Source organism: Propithecus coquereli, unplaced genomic scaffold, assembly GCF_000956105.1.
Source record: "Propithecus coquereli isolate 6110/MARCELLA unplaced genomic scaffold, Pcoq_1.0 Scaffold5, whole genome shotgun sequence".
In the NCBI taxonomy this organism is placed as follows: Eukaryota; Metazoa; Chordata; class Mammalia; order Primates; family Indriidae; genus Propithecus; species Propithecus coquereli.
Genome location: NW_012150840.1, coordinates 1,240,513 through 1,258,226, shown reverse-complemented (window position 1 = coordinate 1,258,226; position 17,714 = coordinate 1,240,513). Strand labels below are relative to the sequence as shown.

Sequence of the window (17,714 nt, the reverse complement as noted above, 5' to 3'; positions counted from 1 at the left end):
AAAAAAAAAAAAAAAAAAAGAAATTCCACCTATGAACAGAAGCTTTGTTTCATGCCTTTGAGTTCCAGCCTGCCCGCAATCTTCCCTTCCTGATGGCCTGACATGGATTTTGGGCTTGCTTAGGGAGCCCCCACAATTATTAAGATACATATATATATATATGTATCTCATACTAGCTCTGCTTCTCTGGTTGAATCCAAAATAATACAATCTCAAAATAAGTTTAAAAACATTAACTGAGCTTTAGAAATACTGTAGCTTTTGCATTTTTCAGACATTGGATTAGAGTCCTTCTAAATTGGGAGTTGACAAACTTTTTCTGTCCTTTTCCTGTAAAAAGTCAGTCAATATTTTAGGCTTTGTGGACGACAGGTTCTCTGTTACAATTATTTAATTTTGCCATTATAGTGTAAAAGCAGTCATAGACTATATATAAACAAAGAGGAATGAATGTGTTCCAGTAAGATTTTATTTACAAAAACAGGTGGTAGGCCACATTTGGCCCAAGGGCCATAGTTTGCCAACCTATTTTAGTCAAATGGCTTGACCTTGACTTAAATAAAACTGATGTCATTCTATTTTTACTCAAACTCCCTTCTTGTTTTCTACTCCATTAAAACTTCCTATCTGAATTTAGAGTATGTATTCTCAATGTAAAAAATAAACTTTTAAAAATAGATGTAGGAAGAGGAGATAAAATGAAAACACAACTACCCAGACTGCTCTTCGGCTCTTCTTAGTCTCTGTCCACCCTTGGTTTCTACTCTTACTCCAAAGAAGGCAATGTGATTATATGAGAGTTTAGACAGAGAATGAGTCTCAGCTGCGTGTGATTTGCCATTGAAGAGTCACAGCCATGTAACTTCTATGAAGTTCTCTGTGCTCATCCATAAAATAAAGGGTTTAGACTATGTCATTTCTAAAGTCCATTTACATCTCAAACACTCTAGGATTATATTGCTCGTTTACCTCCCTTTGCACCCACTTTTCATAGCTTCTTTTCCTATGTTTCATAAGTAAAAGTATTAAATCCTCACTTAGATTTCTTTACTTTCTCTACTCTCTTTCCTTAGACGATCGTATGTCTGCATTTGGTTTTAACTATCAGCTCTCTTCAAATTACTTCTAAGTCTACACAAGTGTAAAGTATATTTTCATATCTAAATTTAGTCTTATAATTTCAACTGCCTGCTTGACATCTCAAGTCAGATGATCTACTGTCATATAAAACTCCATGTCCAATACTAATCATCTTATTCCTGAAAATTGCTTTTCTTCCTGTATTTCATATTCTGTTATGATATCTTTTATCAGGATAGACTCAAACCTTGTAGACATCTTTTACTCTTCCTTTTCCTTGTCTTTCAAATCCAATGCATTCCCATTACCTCTCATTTAAAGTCTAAATTCTTCATGTCCCATTATTAATTCATATATCTATATTCTGCTTCATTTCACAAAGAACTTGTGGCAGCTACAGGAAACACACATAATCAAATAGTAAAATTCAAATCATATATAATGAAAATCAAGATCAGGAACAATATAAATTAGAATAGATAAAAACTAGGGTTAGAAACCCTAGGACAGACCATAAGAACCTATACAGTTTTTAATTTCATAAATTTGGCCCTGAGTTTTGAGGTAGTGAAAGTGAAAAGAAAAGTAATTAAATAATACACATTATCAGACAGCAGAACATAACTCTTCCTCAGGGGAAAATGTTTTTCCTACACTTATTTCTAAAAGTACTTTCTCATGTGGGGCTGCTAATGAGGGCAGAGAGAAATAGGAAAGATAAAACCCTCAACATCTTTAGAGTATATGCAATACTAGATTCAAAAGACTATTTTTAAAATATCCCTCAATGAAAGTTAACAACTGTTAATAAATAAAACCCAGCATACAAGATTCTAGGGAACTTGTATATGTTGGAGTGAGAATGTTTTAATCTCCATTCTTGGGAGAGTCCTGAAAAAAGTAGGGCTGGGATTAGTAATCTTTTCAGAGTACCTCAGAGTACCAAATAATCATGAACTGTCTTTCAATTTTCTAGAAAATGTAATGAGTTTTATTGTCTGATGGGAGCTAGGCAACATTACACAGGGGAGCCTTTTATTCTTGCACATTTTTCACATACTTACCCTGTTACGTGGAAATCAGGAGCCCTGTATGAACTTGCTTGATACACAATTCAAGTGTCCAAATGTTGCTTTCACATTCGGTCCTGAGTTCTGTGTCTACTTTTCTTTACAGCTCACTACACTTGTTGGTTGGAATATATTTTTCTTAATTATTAACAACTAAATTTTTCCAGAAGATAGGAAGCTGTTTTTAGGTCCAAGAGGATGGTAGGGCTCCAGAGCATAGTTTTTCTATCCTGTCTCATAAAATTGTGCTCTTTATTTTTTAGGCACTGAATTCAGTGCGTTCAGCCACAAGCAGCATCTTCCTTCCCATTCCACCTCAATTCAGACAATTAAGAATTGGCCAGATGAGAAAAATTTAAAACCTGCATGTAATATAAAATGAGCTTTGGAGACCTGGATTTTAATAGGCATAGTATGTTTGGGTATCATGCTAGTGATAAAGCAATGTTCAAAATTATTATGGCGTATGCATATGTGAATACACAGCTTGAACTAAATGCTCTAAGTCATAAAATAACTTACAATTGAGATTCCATCCAAAGCTTTCAGTTCTGGAAGATGAAATATTACAAACAACCGGTAGTTTTCTTGATTCCATACAACAATGTTTCCATACATGTCTAGAATGACCAAGTTGCATAAACCCTAAGGTAATAAAAATACATATTTTATATATGTATATATAAAGCACTCCATTAAGTTTCTGTTTTAAGAGGTTAACCATGCTTGAATTTTAATATTTGAATTATCTATCATTTCATAGGATTTGAATGCTTTTGAGTGTACTTTTAAGTGCAAAGGTTACCCTTTTAGACCACTAAGGCATAATTTTGTACAATACATGGTCTATGTTATATGATCAGAATCCCTTTTAGGATACTGGTGCCAAATATATTATCTACCAGTGGTAAGGGTTTAGAGGGAACTTTGCTATGTTTAAGACAATATGCTTTGTTTATGGAATTACAGCCTATTAAATGTTATGTATGTGCGTATACAGATATAACAGGAATAAAAGACACTGCCATTCAAAAAGGGATAAAACTGAAGTGCTTCTACCTTCTAAAGGGTAGCAGAATTCATCTTAAGGGAAAATGTGCTTTCGTATTAGACCAGACAGTTTGATATGCCTTTGTTGTGAAGGAAGGGTCCTGAGTAGGTATGGAAGGGAGAGGTTAAGACAGGACTGAATAAAGCTACTGTGCATAAAAATGTAAAATTGCTTCTTTTGTTGCTGAAATTGTTGTTGATTAGATTGTCTCTATAGCTCTAGAAGTAGTAGTTATATTGGGGGAAAAGGATAGGGAGAAGGAAAGATAGGGAATGGACATAAGTTTTTAGTAGGAGATAAAGTTCTAGCAATATGGTATCAGCAAAAGGAAAGGCCAATGTAAGACTCACAGTGTTAGGAAATGGTCATTGAGCTTTAGAAACAATGAAGTCACACATTACATTTGAAATAAATTCCTATTCTGTGTAGTAGAAACCCTCTATTTTGTTCAAACCTTTAGTAAATTCTGTTACACAGTAGCCTTGAATTAGTGGTTTCTTTGGGAGAATTAAAGAAAGCAAATCTGAGCAAAGGTGACTTGAGTTTGGGCTACTGGTAAGAACAGTGAGAGATAATCAAGAATTGTACTGAGAACAGGAGAATGTTAAAGAATCCTACTCCCCAACTAGGTTAGGACTACTTGGAAATATTGAAGAAGGCACGAAGTTAGGAGGCATGGGTTTGGGTTATTTTACTTGAGTATTTTAAAAAAAGTTACCCCATAAGGTTATCAAATTGAAGGCATTATGGTTACACATACATATATTTGTATATATACATAAATTAAATGCAACTGCATTTTAATAAACTTTGTTATTCTTAATTTTCTTGTTATATTTTTCTACATTTTCCAAATTCTCTACAGTTAACATGTATTACTTTCATAGTATAAAGAAACAATAAATATTTTTTTAAAAAACAGAAATTACTACCCCAGATGGTCACCTTTAAATTATAGATCTCCTGATTGACAGCAACATAGTTATTGCTTATGTATAATTCGACTAGAGTAAACGTTTTTTGTAAACCACTCAATGATGTGATTCTGTTGTTCTCAAGAGAAAGGGAGTGAAGATGAAGCATGTTATCAAAAGTATGCTTTTCCAAACCAGTGAGAAGATTATTATTTATGCTGAGCCGGGTTAATTTAGTGAGCTTGGAAATACCTAGAAAAATAAATCCAAGAAAAGATTCAGATAGCACTAAAAGGTTAATTCAAAAAAATAACTGGCTAGTAATTTTATTGTTAATCAAATGGCTAAGTTCAAGTAGCTTTAAGAATACTATAATATTAACCATCATTATTTTTTATTTTGTTTCAGAAGGATAAAATCTTGTATATAATAAAGTCCCATCTCATACATTAAATTATAATTTTGGATTTCTAAGTAGATTCATTCTTCTTAGGTGTCAAGGAAAGGCATTATGTAGAAAATACTGAATTTCTCTTTCACATAACCTTTAAATGATATAATTAATTATGATTTTTACCATCATGACAACTCAAGGCTCTACAAACTCAAAATAACCACCAGCTCTCATTTTAAAACATTAAGGGTAAGGAACTAGAGTACAAATCTGGAAAGTAGTACTCATTATGGTATCATTTATATTAAAAAGAATCATTTAGACTACTTCTACCTTTGTACGCTTAGATGTACCCTAAGACAGAAGTTTAGAAAATGGGATCTCTTACCACAATCTAACTCCTATGTATATTATGTACTGTAGGTACTTTATAACTAACTGTAGGCAGGATGGTGCAGGTGAAAGATAAGAACTTTAGAGTCATAGCTGGTTTCAAATGTATCACTACTAGATTTGGGACCAGAGGTAAATTATGTAATGTCTGAGCCTCAGTTTCCTCATCCATAAAGTGAATGAAATCTGAAATCTACTTCCAAGGGGCTATGAAATTAAATGGAATAATGTTTGAAAAGCATCAGTTATAGCTTTTGGCAAATAACTGTTCCTCCATAAATTTTATCTGTACTCCCCTTTCACAACAGCCTCTATAGGGGAACTATGTAAGCTGAAAGTAAAACAATCTAGGGCAAGCTAGGATAAAACCATCAAAGCAAAAATCATTAAATGGATATGAAAGCTACCCATGTCTGGAGAAAAATAAGAGAAATTTATGTTAAATTTTATAGGAGTAGCTATCTTCTCTGAAAAGTAGGTGTAAGAAAAATACAGATCGGAGGGTTTCTTCCCTTTAATAGATTTTATAGAGGGAAATGAAAGGGAAATAGGGTTCTCAATTGTATATACAAAGCAAAACTAACTCCCAACTGTATGGGAACAGAAGACTGGTAATGATTTTAGACACAGATGCCTGAGCTGACCTCAGGTTTACTCAACTGAAATCAACAGAGGAGAGACCTGTGAATCTGTATCCCAAGTGATTTTTATGACCAAGAAAGTTTTAGAAACATATTATTAATAGTCATTAAAATAAATATAATAAAATTGCTATTTTTAAAGATATTTAATACTTGATTTTATATATAATTCTTTAAATCAAATTTTCTATTTTATGAAAAATATAGTGTACACACATGCTAAAAATAATCCAATTCAAAAGTGAATAGAGTATAAATTATCTTTTTTCCAGCCATGATTTCTAATTCTTACCTTCCCTCCTTGACAAGGACAATTATGTTACCGAAATGCACATACAGAAATATTCTTTGCTTAGGTAACTATGTATGTTTGTGGGTGGTGTGTGTGTGTATAGACACACACACACACACACACACACACACACACACACACATATATTCCCCGTTTCAAATGGTGCACACTTGTGGGCATATTATGTTTTAATTCCTGGGATTTAGGTACCCCTTTGAGTAGATGGAGAGGGAGAACAGGAGAAAGTTGTTAGCAAGTCATGGAAGGTTTCTTTCAATTTCTTTCCAAGTTTCAAGCATTAAATGAGGGTAAGAATAAAATAAAGCTGGGAAGGAGTCAGAAAATATTTAACTTAATATATACCCTCTTAACTCATGATTTTTAGCTGCGTATAAGCATAAACCCAAAAGAAGTGAAGAATCTAAGAAGCTTCGAAGCAGGAAGGGAGGAAAAGTCTTTTTTATTCTCTCTGGTCCAGAAAGATATGTTTTAATATTGAATTTTAAACAGTCAAATAAAACATATTATATTGGTCTCAATATCAAGACATTACTAAAGCTGCTTAATTGTACTTTTATTAGATTCATACAAAGGGTTATATTTAATTTTCAACCTCTAATGAATAAAATTTTCATTGTTGTTAAAATCTTCAAATTTCCAAATATGACCTTAATTATATATTTTGAAAAATGAAGTGGTCTCCTTTATCTTTTTCAAAAGCATACCTTCATTCATTCATTTGTTCAACTTTACAGACATTAATGACTCACCAGTTTGTATGTGCTAGGTTTGGTAACAGATTGTAAACTGGCACAGAGGAGAAGAGAGAGAAGGCAGAGGAGGTGAAAGTCAGCTTGCTGGGGCTGATTATATATAGCAGTCAGTCACAAATCCTACTCATTGGTATCTATTTATTTTTAATTATTTAATTTGACAGATAATATTATATGTATTTATCTTATTTAACATGATTTTTGAAGTATATACATTATGAAATGGCTAAATCTAGCTAATTAATCATTACCTCACATAGGTATTTATAATACTCTTCCATAAATCTTCCTGGAACTCCTCTAGAAATCTTCCTCTTCAAAAACTCTGTCCTCAGTGTTATTAATTTTTTGCCCTGGTGTTTGGACATTCATATTTTGACACCTCAAAGTTCACAAGTTCCTTACCTTCTATCTTTGAGATACAGTTTCCATCTAATGTGAGTTCTTCCAAATTAACACAGAATTCCAAGCCTTCCATTTTAGTGAGGTTATTGTTGCTGAATGATGCCCATTTCAAATTTTTCAATTTTTCTAAATTTGTGATTTCAAAGAGATGCTGTCCATCTAAATGTAAGGCAGTTATCTGTAGAATAATTCACATTACATGTTACTTCTGTATCTTAAAAAGTAAATTCAATCAATGTTATAAGATTTAAAAAAGGCTAATGAAGTAATTCGAATGTGAGAAGTAAACATCAAAAGAATTCCTTCAGAGACTAAAGATATTATGAAGGTCTTAGTTTATAAAAAAGTAAAATTTGACAAGACTGTAACTCCAAGAAGGACTTATACGATATTATTGACACTGTGATATGCCAGTCAGTCCCACTGCAGTGAAGGACTTGTCCCAGCTGCTGGCAGTGCTGTTGGCAGAAAGCCTTCAGCTGTCGGCCCCTTCTGCTGAGAGAGCTGCTTCGCCCAAGGTCACACGCCTTCCTAGGTTGGCCCACAGCCAATGATAGAGAGATATAAGGGCCTGACCATCTCAGCCCAACTTGAGACAAATTTAAAGAGCCATTCTAATTGCAGAACTTGCTATGGGGTCAGCCAAGGCTGTCCTTAGGCCTTCATTGCAGCTCAGAATCTATATATATCCCGTAATAAAAATAATACCACTAATATCTTCCATTTTCAAGGGTTAGCTTCACTTAGCCCCAGTTTCTATCTTTGTCAAGAGGTATAAGGGCACCTAATGCAGCAAGAAGCTGCTGGTACTGTGTAACCTTTTCCCTTATCCTTGCCTGAATTCTGTCCAGTTCCCTATTCTCTTTCCAGTATTCCTGATCCCCTGCCCCTCAAAATTGGGCTTGCTCTCTGGCTCTGAGCCTTTAAAGTTTGCTTGCCTATTTTGACATGTTATCAGAATCTACCCTCCAGTTTGTAGTGTTCCTTTATCCTAAATCTCCAATTTTATGGTTTACAACAGTCGAGGCCTCTGTACCATGACAACTCACGACTTGATCTCCCTATTTTCATTTTTTGGAATGTGGTCAATTTATTACTTTTTTCCTAATAATAACATTGGTGTTTTTAATTTTTTCTCAACTTTATTGAGGTATAATTGACAATTTAAAATTGTATATATTTAAGGTATACAACTTGATTTGATACAGGTATATATGTGAATTAAATACTGCATGATCTCTATATGCAAAATCTCAATAGTCAAACTCATAGAAACAGAAAATAGAATGGTGGTTGCCAGGGACTGGGAGCAAGGAGAAATGGGGAGAGATTGGTCAAGAGGTACAAAGTTTCAGTTATATAAGATGAGTAAGTTCTGGAGATGTAATGTACAACACTATGACTAAAGTTAACAATACTGTATTGTATACTTGAAATTTGCTAAGAGGGTAGATTTTAAGTGTTCCCTCCCTATTTTAATTTGTCTCTTCCAGTTTTTTGCTCCTTACCTATCTGTGCTTTCTTGATGATACACAGACCAACACTGACTAAAATATCAATTTAAATTAAGCTTTTATATTAGATTTAATGAAATTGGCCTTTACCTTCAAGTACCAGTTTCCACTCAGATGTAAATGTGGTCCTAACTTTGAAATCTGTGTCAGAATTTTGGCAGAAGGCCATACACTAAGTATCCGTGGTCTCTCTTCTTTAGTACTGGAATGCCGTAAGAGAGATAACTAATGAAACAAACAAAAAAATAGATGAATAAAGGAAATACCATACAGAGGTTATTTACATATAGTTAAAAGTATTGTTTCCTAGGGAAGATGAGTGGTCCAATAAATAATTTTAAAATATAATACATCCTTTGCCTTAAAATGTTTTCAATATCTAGATACATTTTAATTATTTACTCTTTTATTGTTTTAGCAAATATTGAAACATACAAGATAACATTTGTAAAACTGAAAGGATTACTATAACATGAACACCCACATAATCTACCCATGAAATCCCAAGCTCCCTTGGGCCCCATCCTAAGCCTTTTCCTCTCTTTCCCCTTAGAAGTGATAACTATTTCAATTTTTTTTTTTTGTCTACCATTCACTTGCTTTCTTTATAGTCCTATAGTTGTGTCCATAAAAATATATTATTTAGTCATGCACTCATTTGAACTTTATGTAAATTGAATAATATATATGTATTCTTCTATGACTTGCTCAATGTCGTAGTCATGAGATTCATCTATGCTTCTGTATGTAGCTATAGTTCATTCATATGTCACTGCTCTATAGTATTCCCTTAATAACTTTCCTGTCAATGATCATTGGGGTTGATTCAGTTTTTGCTATTATAAACACTGCTGTCATGAATATTCCTGTGCATGTCTCATGGTATATAAATGCAAGAGTTTCTTTACATTATATGCCCCTAGGTAAAATTGTTGGGTTGTATGTATATGTATAGCAAGTATGTATATATATATATATATATATATAACTTTACTTTATAGCTTTGCCACAACTTGGTATTGTCAGGCTTTACGATTTTTGCCAACCTATAAAATTGGTAATAATTGGTAGGTGATTATGGTTTTAATGTTCATTTTCTTGAATACTAATGTGGTGAAGCATCTTCTCCTAGGGTAATTGGCCGTCCCAATTTCCTCTCCAGTATTTGTTCAGATCTTTTGCTCATTTTTCTGTTCAGTTGGTTGTCTTTTTCCTTATACATTCTGGATATATAAAGAATATCTTTTGTCAGTTGCATTGCAAATTTCTTTTCCCAGTATGTAGCTTGTCTTTTCACTTTCTTTGAGGAAAAGATATATTTATTTTAATGTAGACAAATCCAATCTTTTATGGTTTATGCTCTTTGTTTCTTGCCTAATAAATTCTTCAGTAACTCAAGATCATAATGACAATCTTTTATGTTTTCTTCAAAAACATTTTTGGTTTTGCCTTTTACAGTGAAGTCTTTAATGTACTTGTCCCAATGCCTTTTATTGAATAGCCTCCCTGATGTGCAAAGGCAACTCTGTTATTTATCAAGTTTCCACAGATGAATAGGTCTATATTAGGCATTTTATTCTGTTCAACTGGTCTATTTGACTAACTTTGTGCCAATACCACATTGTCTTAAAGGAGTTCAGTAGATTCTGATTTCTAGCAGGATAAATTCCCAACTCTTCTTCAGGGGTGTTAATTATATTTCTACCAAGAAAAAGTTTCTTTCTATCATTTTGAATAGATCCAAAATTAAACATTGCATTATTTAAGGAATTAATATTTAAATACCCTACAAAGAGTAAATAGCTAGATAACTGGAGATATTTAGGATGTTGAAGCTACTATGGCTAAAGTATAGCATTCTTAATCTGGATAATGAAAGTATTCCCCCTCCTCCCATGTTAGTAAGTTTTGTTTTTTTCAGCCAGACACATATAATGTCAATACTAAGTAGATAATTCACCAAATGCTTTCTCAAGGCCTATAAGCTTACCTTATCCTCAGAAAGTAGCTTATTTTCATGTAGGCTCTAGAAAGGACTCTGGCGAGTTCAGGTGACCAGGAAAAAAACAGTTACCCTAGATGTATTTTTGGGGGTAGTGTTCAGGGATGAATCAGGAGAATCCATACAACTAGCTAGTATTTAAATGGGGTACATTTAAACAGAAAAAAAAATCAAGTGATATGATTGCTATATATTAATTTTTATTCACATGCTAAGAAGGAATATAAAATCTTAATGACAGAAAAAGCGTATGGGAAATATTATTTGTATGTTCCAAATAGCACAAGAAATATTAAACAATAAAATCCAACCTGAGTAATCCTTGTTCCAGTAATAAATTTCATCGCTTCTGTTGCTTCTTCTTCAGAAATGAGGACTCCATCTAAATGTGTAAGAGTCTTTAATCTGCCAATAACACTTAGCCTCAATGTGTCTGGCTTGGGAAAAATAGCAAAAAGTTAATTTTCACAAAATATTATATATGTTATGGCATGGAAATGAGTGCTTCTTCATTCCTTTCCATAATTAAAAATTATGCATCTCTTTATTTATTATATATGTATCTAAAAATAAAGGCTTAACTTAATTCTTTACATAATAGTTGAAATTAAGTTATATTTAAGAATTAATGTTTTGTTTGAAGGTAGAAGATCCTACTCTTATGAAGGGGGGAAATCCCATAAGCTGTTGAAAAGTGACTGTGGTGAAAAGTGTTAAAAGAACAACTGCAATGACTCCTGTTTATCTAGATCAGCAGTAAGCTAGCAATCTCCATGTGTGATTCACTATGGATCTTTAGCGCTTGACAATCCAATTTGGCAACAGGAAGATAGTTGTACTGTGATCATCCAGGAAGTCTGCTTTGGCAAAAGAAAAATATTCTTCAGTTTTACTGAGCAAGAAAGAAGAAATACAACAATATAAACTTAGTAATATGGCCAACTTAATAGAACCAAGTATGCTTTAGTTTCTTTTCAAAATGTTGCACACTGCCTTATATATATCTTTTAAAAGCAGAGAAAGGAAGATTAGTGAAGTTATAAATTTGGGCTTATTTTAAATACTTGAAAATATGCTTCAATATGGTTCTTGAATATGGAAATTACTTAGTGTTAATCTATGTATTTTGTGATGAGAAAAAATGTTCAATCAACTTTCTTCTTACAACAGAAGACTCTATCAGTTTATGAGGAGAGGTGATTTCTGGACTTAGAGAACAAATAATAGAAACAATGCAAAGTAAAATTATAAAACATGTTTCTCAACTACAGATTGTAAATTAAATATTATAAATCAAATTATGTTTCTTCTTTAATAGTATGCTTCTCTCACTATATTATATTATCATCGGTTCCTATTTCTCATTACAGTATGGTTCTGGCATACTGAGCTATGTAAACTCTCTGGAGGTTTGCAAACAGCAATGACATCAATGACTCAAAGCAATAATGTTCTCAAACTTTTAGGGGTTACAAAAAATCTGACATGAAGGTATAGCCTTTTCTTATAGTAACATTTGATTTATTTGATCACTACACTAAATTTAATTTATGAAAGATTTAAAGTCTAGAAAAGCAAAGATAGTTTGCCTATGTCTAGCTATTACTGAATAGTAAAGTAGTGAGAAATGGCTTTGAAATAAAAGTGCTTTTTTATAAACATGTCTGTCGCATACCTTTTGCCATGGATTATGTTGAATATCAAGAGTGAGAAGGGTTGCTGTGTGTTTGCATAACATATTTATTTCATCGCCAGATTTTTTCAGTTGATTCCAGCTCAAGTCTAAGTGCCTTAGTTTCATCAGACCTCTAAATCCCTCAAGGGTTATCACATGGTTATGGCTTGCATCCAAGTATTCAAGGTTATACTGCAACAGATACAAATAGAAATGATGCTAAGAAAATCATGATTTATATTTATAAAGTTCTTTTCTCTATCATTCTCTAAGTACTTCATACACTTTATGTATCCTCACAGAAAACCTAAACAGTCATTATATTACAGTAATGATATCAACATATGTATTTACCTAAAGAGCTACAGGTATTTCATTTTAGTAATTCTCTCTTAATTCACACTTCACCCTTGTAACATACAGTGGCAGTGTTTGTTTTCGTAGGAGAGAGAGCACAAAGAAATTGGCAAGATAACTTGTCCCCAAGAAACAGAATGCACTTCTTAATATATAGGCTTCTAGGTTATACTGTTGAACCCATAGCCTGATTGAAAAATGTTCATCTTCAGAGGTAGGAACTAAATCTATTAATTCAATACTATAATTTTCTTTTCTAAAAGTGCACAATTTTTAATAATATTTTTTAAATTATAAAAGTAACACATGTTCCCTGTTGGAAATTGGAAAATATAGTAAATAATTGAAAAGAAAAAATAGAAAGCATATATAATTCTATTGCTTAGAAAGAACTGCTGAAAACATTGTTTTTTATTATATGCACATATATTTTTTCTTAAACCAGATATATAGAATTTTGTATCCTTTTTACATTCTCACACATCATTAAATGTTCTACAAAATAATTTTTTAGTACTGCATAATATTCTACTATGTAAATTATTATAATTGTTTTAAACATTTTACTATGAACTTTTATGTTCCTAATTGTTGGCAACAAACATCCATGAGCATTATACTTTAACTACAACTCTGAAAATTTTTTTCAGAATAGGTTTTTAAAAATAGGATTACTGGTTCTAAGGATTTGGTATTACTAAGACTCTTGATAAATAAATACTGCCAAACAGAGTTCAAGGAAGTTTATACCAAAATTTTCTTCTAACAGCAGAATATGGGAATGCCCATTTCCTCAAATACTCACTGATCCACCTACCTTATTTTAATTTACATTATTTATTACCAGTGAAGTTGAATATCTTTCCATGTGTTTATATTAACCATTTTTAAATTTCTTTTTTTGTTTATTGCCTTTCTTGCCTTTGGCTATTTATTCAGAACTTCATTTTATTTGTTTATAAGAAATCTCTAAGACTGTAATTTTTTACACATATTTTTTGCACATAAAATTTTCTTTTAAATTAATTTCACTTAAAAATGAACAGCAGAAACGTACTGAGATCAAATCCAAGACAAACCTATGAGAGAGGGGATAGGGAGGAGAGAGAGAGAGAGAGAGAGAGAGAAAGAAAAGGAGGGAGAGACTAATATTGCTGCCAGAAATAAAAGTACACAGGAAAGATAAGCTCAAGAAGCAGATCATGACTATTAATTTGCTATTTCAAAACAAGCAAAAAGGCCGGGCGCGGTGGCTCACGCCTGTAATCCTAGCACTCTGGGAGGCCGAGGCGGAAGGATTATTTGAGCTCAGGAATTCGAGACCAGCCTGAGCAAGAGCGAGACTTCGGCTCTACTAAAAATAGAAAGAAATTAATCGGACAACTAAAAATATATAGAAAAAATTAGCCGGGCGTGGTGGTGCATGCCTGTAGTCCCAGCTACTTGGGAGGCTGAGGCAGAAGGATCGCTTGAGCCCAGGAGTTTGAGGTTGCTGTGAGCTAGGATGACGCCACGGCACTCTAGCCCGGGCAACACAGTGAGACTCTGTCTCAAAAAAAAAAAAAACAAGCAAAAGATGTTAGGAATGACACAAGACATAAAATAACAGCATAAATCTGGATTAGAAAAACTTAAGAATCGAGGTGAAAGAAACCAGAAAAAAAACTGAAATAAAGTAATAAAATAATATCAGAAATAAAGACTAATTAGTCAAACACAAGAATGAATAAACACAACAGATAATGCTTTAAGGGAAATACAAGGTGAAAAGACATAAAAATTTTAGTGAATAAATGAAGAGAAAAAAGGATTCAAGAGAAAGTAGCAAATATTGAAGATAGATAAAGATTCCACATATGGATAATGAGAGTCCCTGAAGAAGAAAACAAAAGCAGGGAAACAGAAAAATTGCTAAAAACTTCCAGTTCAAAACAACTTTCCTGAAAGAAAAAATGATTTTAAACTATATATTGGAAGATTATGTTGTGAATGTGAAATATCAGCCCAGAACAACCAATGCCAAAGATAAATTCTAGTAAAATTAGTAGACTTCAAAGAAAACTAAAAAAGTTCTTTGGCCATCCAGAAGAAAAAAAGCTTGTGACTTATAAGAGGTAAAAAATCATACATTCTCATCAGACTTTTCTACAGCAACACTTCATGACAGAACAAAGTGGAGTAATATTTAAGATGTCCCCAAATAGAAATTGTGAGCCAAGGATTTTATAATATATCTAGCAAAGCTGTCTTTCAAGTATTAATATAAAGGACATAGTTAAACTGTTGCATGAAATAACTGAAGAGATATTGTTCCCATAAGCTGATCCTGATGATCTATAATAGAACATATTTCAGACAATCAAAATGTTTATTGATTGGATAAATGTTTATTGATTGGATATGATAAGGACTGGTGATGAGAATTAAATTTACAGCTACCAATAAACTAAAAGAGAGAGTGTACAGAGTGTAAGGCAACATGCTCTGACAATGTAGATATAGTGTAATTATTTTAATTATTTTTTAAAATGGGGAAGAATAGGAAGAACATATACAAAATTTTTAGAAAATCTTTCCAGTAAATAATATTGGTGAGAGTATAAGAACTGTCATTTTGAGACTGTTGTGTGTATAATGGGGGGTAAAACAAATAAGTAATTATTAAATATTCTAATTTTATCATCTCATAGCCTTGAGAATCAGGATTCTTGTATGAGAAAAATAATATAGATATATGTAACAGAGGATAAAAGTTTTGTAGTCTTGAATCTGAATTGGAAGTATCAATATAAATTCATAAAGTTATTTTTAACTATACTTATATATACACATATATTTTTTCACATCCTCCCTCAACAAATTCTGTCAGGTAAAAAGACCTAGAAATAATGACCAATCCTGATTGTGTTCCTAAAATATCACTTTTCTCTAAAAGAAACCACGGCTCTGTGAAGAAATGGCTGATCCCATGTCTACAACAGAAAATATATAAGATGTATATGGAACATCTTGTCATACTAGATGTCAAAGAAGCTATCAAAGACTATTAGGGTCATGGCAAAAGGAGCTAACTTTAAGATGTTCTCACTGGCTAAGGATGAAACAATTTGAGTTTCAACCATGATAATTGCAATGGAATGAATGTAATCAAACATGTGTTAAGTCCCTGCACTCAAAATGATATTAAAACAAAAAAGAATTGCTCACCTTTGGGAAATTATAGGGAACCAACTCAATATCTTGAAAATTAGGTAAATAAATAAATAAAGGTAATTAATCAAGCATCTATTCTGTACTTTCTATATGAATGCTGCCACTGGGTAATACTACCACAGGTAATGAAAAAAGGAGAAGAGTCTTTTCGTAAAAGTATTCCAACTAATGAATGAAAAAAGTGATAGAATAAGAATATAACCATTTTGTAATCCCCCAATGAATTAAAAGATATGGGCATTAAGTAATAATGGCCTCTGGCATCATAAAAGTGAGACAACCAGATATTATATGTCTCCTATAATCTTTTCAAACATTAGTCTTGCCCGAGGAATAGAACCTGGGTCTGAGCCAATCTCTGGATCCGCTTGCCAATTTGCAGGATATATGGAGGATGAAAGGCCAGTAGGGTTGTATCTTAAGTAAGCAAGTCAGCAGGGTCCAGGCTGTGGAAAACTCTTTAGGTCCAAGGGCCCAAGTATTTCTGGAGATAAACTATGGGAAATGGAAGGGAAATCTATAAATTAAAAGAAACTTAAAAGACACAGTACAAAGGTGTTAACAATGACTCTGAGGGGCAAGAATATGCTTTGTTGTTGTTGGCTTAAATTTTCTACTTTTACATAATGCATGTAAACTTCCTCTGTAGTAGTAAGCTGTCACAAATAAAATAACTAGCTGCCAACAACAACAAAATATAGTACGTTTTTCAAAATGGCAAAACCAAACTATTCTGCTAGGGATGTACATTTGGGAGGGAGAACTATCAGGAAAATATGCAGGGAAAGATTACTACAGAGGTCAGGATAATGATTTCTTGTGGGAAGAAGGGATGGGGCACATAGAAGGGGATTTTGTTCTAGGTGGCAAAGTTCTATTTCTTGACGTGGGTGCTGGTTACAAGCATGCTCACCTTACAGCAACGTACCAAGCCATACAATTGTAGTATGTGGTTTTCTGTATCTGTGTTTTATCTTACAATAAGATGAAAAATATATATTTATGTATATCCATGTAGAGTATCTCCTCTCTATGACCACCTTTAACATCCTTGTAGTCATTTTTAGAGACACATGCCAGATGCCTGATATTTGAGAGGTCTATATCTAGCCACATTTGCTAATTCTAAAATTTGAACTACCACTTGGGCATAAAATTTACCCAGTTCCCTTATCTTTAAAATGGCTATGGTAATATTCCTCCAACAAGTAGGCAGTGAGGCTGTGATTATGAAAGTAATTTTTGTATTAAAAGAGAACAGCAAAGCCACATTGAAAAATAAATGCTGGGAAGCTGGCTAAGTAAACTCACTATCTAAGACTTAGAGTTTACTCTTCAAATTTGTGCTTTAGCAAAATTATAATGACTGCCATAACCTCTGGACCTGCTACCAAATTATTAGAAAAAATTAAATAAAAATGCCAATAATCTACACACAGTCCTGGCACCTCTTTTAAACTATGTTTTTTTCCCTCAGCTGCATACTGAACCTAGACTATCAGGGATTCTGTTGATTTAAAAGGGCTTAGACCTACCAAAAGAAATAAGGGAGAGGATTTAATACTAAAACCTAAATAAAAGAAACAGCTCCCACCACAGTGGTAGAAGAAGCAACGCAAAGGCTTTGATATGGTTGCAGGGAGGTAGAGGAGAGAATGAACAAGAGCTGAGAATGATGATGTATTCTAAAAAGGCATGTGACTGACCTGGGATCCATGTAAACAGGGGATGCTGGGTTGAATTTCTGGAACCACATATGTAATTATTTTCGTTATATGATATATAATGAAGAAAACAAAAGTCAGACGAGATCCTTGCCTGTGTGTACATCTGCATTACTATATTATCCTGTGATATAAGGTGAACACAAGTCAAACAAGATCTATGCATGTGACATTCACATAGAAAGGACAAGACAAAGAGAAAGAGAAATAACAACC

The 17,714-nt window shown here is 33.0% G+C and overlaps 1 protein-coding gene across 1 annotated transcript in view; it reads right to left on the bottom strand.

Moving 5' to 3' along the window:
• The window catches only part of LOC105819719 (leucine-rich repeat-containing protein 9), a 146,682-nt gene that overhangs the window by 34,270 nt on the left and 94,698 nt on the right, over window positions 1–17,714 (bottom strand). Inside the window, exons 16-21 of the mRNA XM_012656027.1 lie at window positions 12,205–12,396; window positions 10,841–10,966; window positions 8,618–8,752; window positions 7,014–7,191; window positions 4,147–4,367; window positions 2,673–2,795 (exon numbers count right to left, since the gene is read on the bottom strand). Coding sequence (XP_012511481.1) covers window positions 2,673–2,795; window positions 4,147–4,367; window positions 7,014–7,191; window positions 8,618–8,752; window positions 10,841–10,966; window positions 12,205–12,396 — 975 coding nt within the window. The remainder of the gene's footprint in view (window positions 1–2,672; window positions 2,796–4,146; window positions 4,368–7,013; window positions 7,192–8,617; window positions 8,753–10,840; window positions 10,967–12,204; window positions 12,397–17,714) is intronic.